The sequence below is a fragment of the Poecile atricapillus genome, chromosome 3 (genome assembly GCF_030490865.1).
Source record: "Poecile atricapillus isolate bPoeAtr1 chromosome 3, bPoeAtr1.hap1, whole genome shotgun sequence".
In the NCBI taxonomy this organism is placed as follows: domain Eukaryota; kingdom Metazoa; phylum Chordata; class Aves; order Passeriformes; family Paridae; genus Poecile; species Poecile atricapillus.
This window is the reverse complement of record NC_081251.1, coordinates 103135915-103147758: the sequence shown is the minus strand read 5'-3', so window position 1 is coordinate 103147758 and position 11844 is coordinate 103135915. Positions and strand designations below refer to the sequence as shown.

Below are 11844 nucleotides of genomic sequence, written 5' to 3'. Positions count from 1 at the left end.
CTCTCCGGGGTCCGGCCCGGCCCGGCCCGGTCCCGCTCGGTCGCTCGGTCCGAGCCCCGGCGCTGCGGCGGCGGCGGTGCCGCTCGGGCCGGGCCGGGCCGGGCCGGGCAGTGCCGGGGCGGGGCCGGCGGCGCGCACGGCACCGCCCCCGCCGGGCAGACGGGCGCGGCGGCGTCACGCGGCGGTGCCGCCCCCCGCTCCCGGCGGCCGCCCCCGCCCGCCGCCGCCGCCGCCGCCGCCGCCGCCGCCGCCGCGCACCCGCAGCAGCGCCCGCTCCGCTCCGCTCCGCTCCGCCGGCGAGCGGCAGAGGCAGCCCCGGCAGCCGCGCCTGCCCCGGCCCGGCCCCGGCCCCGCGGCCCCCGCGCAGGTAAGGCGCGCCCGCAGCGCGGGCGGAGCGGCGGCGCGGAGGAGCGGCCCCGCTCCGCCGCGGCGGAGCCGGTGGTGGCGGCGCGAGAGGCTGGTGGGTTCGCGCGCGGCGTTGTGGAGAGGTGGATGGCGAGGAGAGGAGATGGTGGAGCGGAGGTGTAAGTTAAAGGTTGGATGCGGTGATTTATTGCCCCTTGCCAAGGCGCGGGGAGGAGGGGAGAGCGGGTCTGCGAGACTTGAGCGATAAAATCAATCTGCTGCATGTTCTCCCTGGCGTGAGCTGCCGTGGTGAAACGCGAAGCCGGGGCAGCGATGGGATATCGCAATATTATTGTTATTTGTCGGCGGCGGTCTGAAAGAGACGAGGGGCTTGTGCGGGAAGTGCATTGGTAATTTGGGACATTTTCTATTGTGTGCCAGAAGAAAGAGGGCACTCGGCTTCTTCGATATGTGTTTGAAACTGTTCAGGTTCCTGCTGATGGTGTGCATTTTTGAAGGGGTAGAAATTATATCATAAGCATATTAAAATAAAGACATCTGCAAGACTGGAAGGGGAGCAAAATCGATCATTCCAGCCGCTTTGGGAAGAATTTGATTCTAGAAATTACGTAGAAATGAAAGGAAAAGATTAATGATGCTGCTAAGTCTGCTTTTGAATTAGAGCGCTTCTCCCTTTGGCTGCAGCAAGGTTGTTTTTCAGATCCTTTTATTTCATCCGGTAATTTGTGAACTCTGGTCTTCCCCGCACCCAGAGACAATGCTCTGTATTTCATACAATAAGGATTCTGCCAAGGATTGTGCATGCCAACCGACCTGGCATTTATTAAGGATTTATTGACCTATGGGTGTCTCTCTCTCTCTCTTTTTCTAATTTGAAAAGGCTCAATCGGGGCACCTGTGACTAAATCATAATTTTTGAAGAATAAAAAATGGTTGTAAAGGGGTGGGGGAAGCATACGAATTCACTGGCGAGGCGCTGAATGCAATAGCTACATTTATATTGGTTTGTGCATATTTCTCGCTACATATGTGTGTGTTCATGGATACATTGCTGGGAGGGATGCCTGGTACTTAAGAGCCATTTGAGATAGATAGATAGATAGATAGATAGATAGATAGATAGATAGATAGATAGATAGATAGATAGTAATAAATTGTCCTCTTCCGAGAACGAAAGTGTCCCTTTGCTTTGGAAATGACTAGACAAGACTGTGCTGTTTATTGGCAATGTGTGAATTATATCGGCAGTAATAAATAAGCAATTGTTTCTTCGCTGATTTTTTCCTCGGGTCTTTCTCCTTTCTTTTACGGTCTTTCCATCTCTCTTTCTTTTTTTATCTATTATTTTTTTATTTTTTTTTTTTTTCTTTCCCCCCCATTTTTTTATTTTTTTTCCTCTTCTTCTTTTCCCTTTCTCTTCCCCCCTCTTGCCGCCGCTGCTTGCTGCTGTGTGTGTGTGTGTGTGAGTGAGGGGGCAGGCAGGCGCTGCAGCCAGCGGCAGGCAGCGGGCAGGGAAGGGATGCTCGCGAGGTGGGATCCCCGCGCGGCGGCTCTCCGCGGACACCTGTAGGGATCGCTCTGGCACGCACGGCGGCCGCGCACACACACACTCACTCACTCACTCACTCACACCGCGTCCTTGCCTGGCTCCCCCCACCCTCCTCCCCACCCCTGGTAGACGCCGCGGGCTCCTGGCACCCTCCGGCTCCTGCGCCCCGCTCACAGAGGCGCAAACCCCTTCCCTTCCTTCGCCCCGCTCCTCCCAAAGCCGCGGCGCCCGCCCCGCGCACCTTGCGCCCCCCTCCCCGCCGCGCCTCCCGCATTCCCTGCCCACCGCCCCTTCCCCCGAGGGCCAGCCCAGCCCCGGCAGCTGCCCGCTAACCCCCGGGAACACACACACCCCGTGCCCCTTCCCCAAGCACCCCGTCTCCACAAACCTCCCCTTCCCCCACTCCTCACCCCATCACACGCAGCCCCCTTCCTCCGTGTCATTGTCCCCGGGCACGCACGCCGTGTCTCACACCGCCAGCCAGCGCCCGGCTGGCTCCCCGCGCCCCCCACGCACCCCAAATCCACTCCATCACCACCTCCTTCCCCCCGGCCGCCCGCGGGTCCCCTCCCGCCCTGGTGGCGGCTCCGGGCCCCCGTCCGGAGCGCAGCCCCCGGCGGCGCGCAGGGAGCAGCGGCGGGGCCGCTCCCGCTCGGGCGGGCGCGGGCAGCGGGCGCCGCCGCCCCGTCGGGCCGCGCAGGGCGGAGCTGTTCCGGGTGCTGAAACAGGAGCGGCCGCTCGGCGCGGTGCCGCAAGCCAGCGGCGCCCCTGCCCCCGGCCACCGCCGCGCCCGGGAAGGCCTTTGGGGAGCGGGGCTGCGGGGGCTCCCGCCGCGGACCCTCCCGGGAGCTGCCGGAAAATCCCTCGGCTGGTAGCGGCGTTGCCGGAGGTGGCTCCCGCCGGGGGACGGGGAGGGCGTGGAGGAAACCTGGGGTCTGCCTGCTGCTGGTGGGCACGCCTGGCCCCTGCCCGCGAAGTTTGGGGGTTCTCCTCTCCTCCCTTTTGCTGCTCTTGCCCGCCTCACGTGTGGCAAATAATAAAAATAATCGTGTTGACATTTAGAGGAATGAAATTAAATATAGAGAGAGTAGGAGGTGACTTAGCAGCTCTGAACGTGTCAGGTGCAGGCAGCTGAGGTGTGTGCCTGTTTTTAAAACGTTTCTCCCTGGCAGGGTCATCTCTGCCCCCTCTCCCCACACACACACACACACACACACACACACACACACACACACACACACACCAGCTCAGAAGAGGGCTTGGCAGCAGCTCTGGCCGTGCTATTGTGTTTGCCTAAGTGCTGCTGGCAAAGAAATGTAAGGGAGGGGAAGGGGAAGCGATGAGTGAGGGAGGTGTTGGAGATCCTCTCCTCCATCAGGAGAGGTCTGCTAATACACAGCTTCCAGAAAAGATACAGCAGCTCTGGGGGAGAAGAACAGCCTCTCTGCTGAAACGTTTTGGATGTAGAGACCTCTTCAGAGGATAAGGGTGAACTGTGGCATACGCATAAATTTGAAAACAGAGGAGTTGTTCTCTCCTTATTCTCTTAAACAAGGGCAGCTGAGTAAATATACGTAAAATACTGCAACCCATTTCAGAGGACTAGCACCTGGGATTAGCTGATCTGCATTGTGAATAATGTCAACATCAGAGCTGGCTTGAATTGGATTTTCCCTGCCACAGCAGAAAATATCAGCCCCAGAAGAAACCAGGTGGCAGAGAAAAAAATGTGATTTGAAATTTTTGAAAAGCCTTCTAAGAAACTATTGCAATTCTTCCTCACCCCAGGAAAAATAAACCATTAGGTGTGCCATGCATGGTGAAGCTTGTCAGATCCTGCTGGGAGCTTAGTCCACTTTATTTTTTTGATCTGTATTAGAAACAACCAGAACTGGGCTTCATCTGTATGACTAGGACCCTGTAGCTTCACAGGTGATGGTGTTTTCACAAATAAATTAAAATAAATTGTAGAATAAACACCATCTTTTCTGTTTAACGTTGTTGTTGTAGTAATAAAATGCACTACTAAAATATGTGAAAGTTTTGGAAAGGTAAGTAGTTTACGTTCAGATTATAGCATAAAAATGTAATCAAGTATAAAATAATGTTAAGATTTGTGTTTAGCACTGCAACCCATTACAATTTCTCAGTAACTCCAAGATTACAGCAGCATTTTCATAATGTCCAACACCAGTTGAAATGAAAAAAATAATCACAAACGTTCACTATTGATCAACTTTGTGATTCAACATGCTATTAGTTGTCATTTCTTATTATTCTGTTTCAATTCCTTGCAGATTAGAAGCAAAAACAATAGAGGAAATTCACCCCCCTGGATCATAGCCTTGGCCTTTTTCAAGCAAAGAGAAGAGGAGCTGCCAGGCTTTGCATGTCAAGTGGCCACTCGGCTGTTTGACAGCTTCTGGGTTTCAACCCCATTGGGATTGAGGCAGCTCAAGCAACCACGAGCGATGAGTCCTGTCGTCTGCTGACGCTGCTCTAGCACCATGGCAGACAGGCTGTGATATGACAAGAGGATCCATCCTAGGGAGGCAGCGTTGGGATCCATAATTGGCTTCCTGGGAAACTACAGCTGGTGGAGAGGATGTAAAAAGAGGCACGCATGTGCCAGGATATTGCTACAGCCTTGCCGAGCTGGTGGATCCACTTGGAGGAGAGTTTTGCCACTGATCTTGGGTTTTTTCCCGACATGGTAATGTTGGCTTTGGGGAAAATTTCTGCCGACTCACCCACCCCTGGACACCTTTTGCGGAGCGTGGCCGGCCAGTGAAGAGACCCAACGGAGCCTTACCCCCACCGCGGGTCCCCTCCGGTGGCCCCTGGCACCATCTCGTGCCCAAGCCCATCCCGCGGGGCAGCTGCAGCCCCCCGCCCCGGGGAGTCTCCCACAGTGACCCCCGCACCCGGGGCGGGGGTGAGCGTGCCCGAAGCTTCCAGCGCGGCCGGCGCCCGGCAAGATTTTACCCTGTCTGCCGCCGGGGCCCCGGTGCCGCCCCCCGCCAGCCCTGCCGCCCCGCTCGCCCGCCCCAGGCCGCGCAGGATGGGGGCGGTGCTGGTGCGGCGCGGGGGCTGCCTGCTGCTCTGGCTGGCCCTACTGCTGGGCTGCTGGGCTGAGCTGGGCAGCGGGCTGGAGTTCCCGGGTGCGGAGGGCCAGTGGACCCGCTTCCCCAAGTGGAACGCCTGCTGCGAGAGCGAAATGAGCTTCAACATGAAGACGCGCAGCTCCAGCGGGCTGGTGCTCTACTTTGATGACGAGGGTTTCTGTGACTTCCTGGAGCTCATCCTCACCCAGGGAGGGCGGCTACAGCTCAGCTTCTCCATCTTCTGCGCCGAGCCTGCCACCTTGCTCTCGGACACGGCGGTCAACGACAACCTGTGGCACGCCGTTGTCATCCGCCGCCACTTCAAGAACACGACGCTGATCATCGACCGAACCGAGGCCAAGTGGGTGGAGGTGAAGTCCAAACGGCGGGACATGACTGTCTTCAGCGGGCTCTTCCTAGGAGGGCTCCCGCCGGAGCTGCGGTCGGCGACGCTAAAGCTGACGCTCTCCTCCGTCAAGGACCGGGAGCCCTTCAAGGGCTGGATAACAGACGTGCGGGTGAACTACACGCAGACGTCGCCGCTGGAGAGCCAGGAGGTGCGGCTGGATGACGAGCAGAGCCGGCTGTGCGCCAGGGACGACGTCTGCCTCAACGGGGGCGTCTGCTCGGTGCTCAACGACCAGGCCGTCTGTGACTGCTCCCAAACGGGCTTCCGAGGGAAGGACTGCAGTGAAGGTAAGGGGCCATTTCAGCTCGCCCCATTGCCCCCCATCGCTCTGTGGAGGGGACGGGTCGGAGGCCAGGCCTGCATGAGGTTTCATCTGTATGAGTGGATCTTCCTCCCTCCCCTCCCTTCCCACCGTGTCCCCAGCTCCCCTCTGCCCCACCTTCTCCTCCATGTCTTCCGTGTGTCTCTGTGGCCAACCATGGTGCCATCACTCTTCTGTTCTCTGCGAGGCTGGGTGAGAGGAGGAAGAGGATGTTATCTGAGCATCTTCCGGGGGCGGGGTGGGATTTCGGGTTGTTCTGGGTAAAGGAGAGATGGGTGCTGGGTACCAGGTGTCACCCAGATGGCAGGGGGTGGCTGGAACCATGCTCGGTGGGAGCTGAGGGAGGGGATGTGCATGCCTATCACGAGCAGCTGGTGGTAATTAATTTGGGGAGCAGGGGAAGTGATGCTGGGAATAATTTAACTGGATTGAGTGCAAAGATGACCTGGGTTTGGTTTTGTAGGGCAGAGGAGACCCAGAGTCCACTTTGTATTTGCCTCTGCTATGTCATTGAAATAAAATCAGTGATTTATTTGTGAATTCCTTAAACTGTGGCTGGGGAGGAAGGGGATTAAACAGAGGATTATGTTTTTACATGGATGTGAATAGTACTGCTTTGCAACATATTTAGCAATTCACCATGCCAGTTAGACAGGGAGAACACAAAAGGGCAAAGGGGAAGTACATACTCCAAGACCACAAAATGACTGAGTAGTTTTACCAAGGAAGAGGGAACCTAGAAAAACAGCAGTTTCCTTAATCCATCTACAAATAAATCACTGGGTAAAGTATGATTCATATTCAGTGCCCATTGTTTTTGGCAAATGGAAAGAATGTGAACATTTACTTTGCAGATGCATGCAGGACTCTTGTTTTTATTATTTTCTTAGTAAATGTACCATTGCTTGCAGCTCCTTAGGCATAGAAATTACATATGTTGTGTATCTAGAACAGGACGTGAAGGTGTGTAAATGAAATAAGAGCAAATATATCAAGGGAAAATATGATTATCATGTCAAAATTGGAGAGCAAAAACCTAAGTTTAAAATGTAAAAGGTAAATATGAATAAGATATTATCAAGGCCAAATTAAGATTTTCACTGAGTGGCTGCATGACATTTATGGCTGAATAATTTGCCTTTAGCATTTCTATCAGATTTCACTCATTATAAGAAAGAAAACATCATTTGTGACTGTGCTTTATTATGTAACACCTTCTATCCTTAGTGTCAATACTCAAAATGCTACAGTCATTCTGCATCCTGTTTACTTTATCAGCTGTTTATCTCTCATCTGCCATTTGTGAAAAATTCAAACCTTATTAACACTTTAAATAATATTTTGTAGGAGCAAATAACAGTTTCAGAAAATTAGTCATTTGTACTTTCAATTGCACTCATTCCCAGAAACTGTAAAATTAAATATCTTTTCTATTAGGTAAAACATCTCAATTGATTTAGTTTTTGGGTATCAATTTTTGTGATATGATACTACATAATCTATAGGTGTATGGACAATACTGAGTTGTCTTACCATCTCTTAGTTAGGCCCTATTGTAAAGAAAAAGAAAATTATGGTGGTGCAGCAGCTTTGCTAAAGCAATAATGGTAATTTAAAGTACTATTAATACTATTATACATTTATATGCCCTTTGCACTAAAACATAGTTTAGTTATTTGAAGTTATTTTGCACGTATAATACTTATGTGTAAGAGTTCACATAATTACATGTAATATCAGTCAGATAAATTATTGCCTTTACATAATAATAGGTTCAGTGGCTATTTTTAAGGAACATTTTTATGTTTAGATCAAATGTTAGTGAAATACATATATATATTTATATTTAGTGAACATTGTATGGAACCTTTAAGGAGAAGACACTCAAAATAACATTTAGAATCCCCCTTCAAATTAAGGTAAAGTGCTGACTCCATTTAAATGTTAGGGATTTTACATTTGACATAGGTGGGATCAAGATTCTCCTCACGTGTCTTGACTACAAAGAAGCCTTATAAAATAATAGCAAGACTTATAATTTTAGCAGAAAATATTCAGATTCTGATTTAATTTGAAACAGGAGGCAACATTTGCCCTGCCAACAACATAAATGAAACGAACATTGCAGTTTATACCTGTTAATTGAGAAAAGGTAGCAACTGACAGTTCTGTCAGTCAAGTTTTGATTAAGGGATTAGAAGTTACTCATATGTGCCAGCAAAGATGTTGAGCTATTATAAATTATTTTATAATTATTCTAAGAAACAGAAAAGGCAGAAGGACAAGTAAAGCCTTTAGATCTGCCAAGAAAGGAAACTTGGCTTCTTCTCTTTAGTTTTTTGTAGCCAACATAGACATTAAGCTGTTGAACTTTGGTCTTTTGTTCCCAGAATGTGTAAATTTCCCACAAGCCTTAGAAAGGCATTGCCATTTCTAGAGGATCATCTCAGGCTGCAATTATCTGAAGGGGTTTTTTGAGTTTTCACTCCTACCCTTGTTTTGTTTTTTGTATAAAAATGATTTTAGATAGAACAAACCCTAACTTTTCATTTTTATTTGAAATTCTAGCCATGTGTCCCAGTTGATACCTTTTCTTTAAAGGGGAAAGATGGTCATTAAATTCTATTTTCCTTCAATTTTTTATTTTTTTTTGTAATTTTTTTTTTGTCTTGGATTTGTTGTTCAGTATCTCTGCTGTGTGGTAAAAACACAGAGCTTCTCAGTGTAATGAGGAATGTAGGAATTAAGATCAACAACAATTAACAAAATGTTTTCAAAATTTTCTACCCTGACTTGCATGTTTAGGAATTAAAAAGTAATAGATTTAGAGTCAAAGTTTCATGTCTTAAGATGCCATTTTTAACACAAGTTCACTTATTTTCAGGAGAAAATCTGATTATTTTTTTTTTTCCCAGATTTTCATCTTTGAGAAGCTTATTAATGATCCCTGAAATTTTTTTTTTTTTCTTGTAAGAATGAAGTTCTATGAAGTTTTGGGTTGGGTTTTATTGTTTTGTTTTGTTTTTTGTGTTTTTTTTTGTTGTTGTTGTTTTTTAAACCCATAGTAATATAAATTATTTCCAATGGGCTTAACTGCTTTTGTACCTAAATCAGGAGTAGCTTCATTTATGTTTTCTGAACTGCATCACTGTGAGATCAGTGCAAGCTAGGAAAGAACCATTCAGTCATTCCTTTTGTTCCAGGAGGATCTAACTTCTCTTCAGTGGGAGCACTGGCATAAATCACAGAAAAAGGACTGGAATTTTTGCTTAAATTTACAAGGATGTGTAGTCCATAGCAAAGAAAAATATGATCTCTGGCAGTTCTCTGGTTGAAAGGCCCATGAGTAAAAACACTACAAGAGCCTTCTAAGACAGAAAATAAAATCTCTACTTTGTACTGAAGGAGGCAAGGTTATATTATTCCACATAATAATAGTGACTCAGTAGAAGGAAAAATACACAAAATTATAATGAATTTTATTAGGAATATGACTAGCATTGAAATAAACCCTGACTGCCATATCAATTTTCTGATAGGTTTTTGACATATATCTCAATCTTCTATTCAGTGAAAATTACAATATTTCTTGAAAGTACTCAAATTGGTATGGCTTGATTCTATGATAAAGATTTTTATTAAAAAGATCAACTTTAAAGTCAGATTTTTAGTGCATTAAGTCAAGGTCCTAGAAGGTAAGGAAAATACATGGTTCGTATCAGTGAACCTCCATATTACTCTTCTAATTTTGCTCCTTAAAAAAATTTCAAAGCAACAACAACAAAAAATTTACCTATTAAATAACTAAAATAGTGACCTCCTGATTTTAGACAAAAAAAAAAAAAAAAAAAAAGGTATAATTTTCCTGTCATCCTCATTTATATAAAAACAGCCTTTTCCAGTATCTGAGAAAGTAAGCAGGTAGCTCTAAAAGAGGTAGTAAAATACACGTGATGCATTGAGTTGGGGGAAGTTACTCACTGATGCTAACTTCTGGTCACTCCATGCCCTTCTGCTTTTCTGCATCTCTAATGGTTTGAAAAAGTTGCAGACAGGATTCTTTATGCTTTTAACATATAGCTTCCCTACTTCCCTCAATATTAGCATCTATACAGACAAGTGCTCTGTGACTCCAAACTATTCCTGTTTATAGCATGTTGTATTTTAGCTGTTCTACCGAGTTTCTGGTTCGTGAGAAAAATGAGGACTGTTCAGGCAGCTGTTCACTGTAAGAGATACTCTTCCTTGTCAGATATTCAGAAATTGATGCCAGCTATGGTTTGAACTGTGAAAGTGATTTTTGAGGAAGTCAGTTCCAGATGTCTCAGCCTAGCCAGCATTTAGATTTGTTTGTTTGGGTTCTGAATATACTACATCAATCTTTGTTGTATTTCCTTTTGCATGTTATCTTTTTTTAAAAAAATCCAATATTTATATCTCCTTGAAATTTTTTGATATCTTAATCAGTTTTGTTCTCTTTATGCCTTGAATGAAACATTTGAACTTCTTTTGGCATTAATTATCTATTGCAAGTTGTGTGTTTGAGTGTGATATTGAACTCATTGCCTACAGTCAGCCTTAGCAGAGTAGTCACCATGGTCTTTATCCCTCTTGAGTCCTAGCTAAATGTACTTTGGACTAGTAAATACTGTGAACAAAACTTGCCTTTTTGATTTACACTTTGGAATCTTTATCTAGATGATTTCTATTTCTTCTGCATGCTGAATTTCTTGTCAGTGCCAGTGGCCACTGGGGTGATGTTGGTTTAGAAGGAGGGCTAGAAATGCACCAGAGATTGTACTGAGGTTCTGCATATGTACAAACTATTTTGATAATTTAACAATCATTATTTCACTTTATTTATTTTTTTAAATGGTGAGTTTGTTGTCAGAGTAGAATCTTGAGAGCAGACAGTCAAGTAATCAAAAAGTCGCTCTTCACTGTGTTGCATCTGTTACATTCACATTTAGTCATATGAACACCCAACCCTTATGTCAGTTTAAAGCACAGTTTTGCATCATTTTCCTAATGAAATTTGATATAGTATTTTGTTTGGCAGGATTCAGCATTATTTGGTATTGATTTCAATATCTGACTCATGTAAAATCACAGGAATTTAAATACTGTTTCACTGGTAATTAGGAGTTGGCAGTCTGTTTTATATTATCTTCTAAGGAGGTTTTTTGTTGAGTATTACTAATCCTTTCAAAATGCTGATATTGAAATACTTAGAGCCTAAATCTTGGTACTCCAGGTAAATAATAATTTAAATAGTGATGTTGTTGTTTCCCTTTGGGCCTAGTAAAGGTCCTTGTTAAATTTATATTTTATATTATATTTTATATATTGTGAATTATAGACAGCTAATATACTAGAATAATTTATATCTAGCACCATAGGACCTTGTGTCAGATTGGTCAGATTCATTCAGAATTTCAAAATAATATATATTAAAATTGCCTATGTTTTGATATAATTGCACTTAATCTTTTGTCTCAGCTGAGGGCTGGCTCCCTGAGAGTCTTTTAACAGTAGATGCTAGCCATGGATTTGTGGGATTTTACCCCATCATCGTTACTGACCTGATGGACAAGAATGGGGAAACGGGCAATTAAAAATGAGTTTCTGATAGTAATACCTTTATGTAGAGGCTAACATTAACATATGCAGGTTGGAGGGTTCATGCTTCTTTTGTAAACATATTAAAATTGGTTGGTAATGTGAAAAAGAAAGCTTCATCTATCTATTCACTATGTGTCTTGGTGAATTTAATATGATGTTACATCTATCAGAAAGCTTGGTGTTCCTTTAAGAAAACATGCAACCATACCAGTTTCTGGAAAAATGCTCTGTCCTGTTTGTTGTGCTGTAGTTGAAACTTGTGTACCTTCATAAACACATGATTTTCCCAAATAGTGAAGGGCATTCTGAGGTGTTGAATACCTTTGTGAACCTGAGGACTAAATTGTAGAGGCCAAATATACTACTTTCAGGGAGTGATTGGTTAGGGTGTGTGACAGACATACCTTTAATACTGTTGTTATATATAGAATTGACAAGCAAAGTCAGGATAAATAATCCTTTGCTGCCTTTA

General features: G+C 45.9%; 1 protein-coding gene across 14 annotated transcripts in view; it reads left to right on the top strand.

Annotated features, from left to right (window-relative positions):
- The first annotated feature begins 278 nt into the window (after positions 1-278).
- The window catches only part of NRXN1 (neurexin 1), a 675301-nt gene continuing 663735 nt past the window's right edge, over positions 279-11844 (top strand). For 13 of the 14 annotated variants that reach the window (XM_058835042.1, XM_058835041.1, XM_058835043.1 and 10 more), the window contains exons 1-2: positions 279-367; positions 4213-5715. In XM_058835042.1, the coding sequence (XP_058691025.1) occupies positions 4977-5715 (739 nt within the window). In that variant the 5' untranslated portion in view covers positions 279-367; positions 4213-4976. Of the gene's footprint in view, positions 368-484; positions 525-4212; positions 5716-11844 lie in introns of those variants that run through there. The other variant, XM_058835031.1, reaches the window with a different exon arrangement.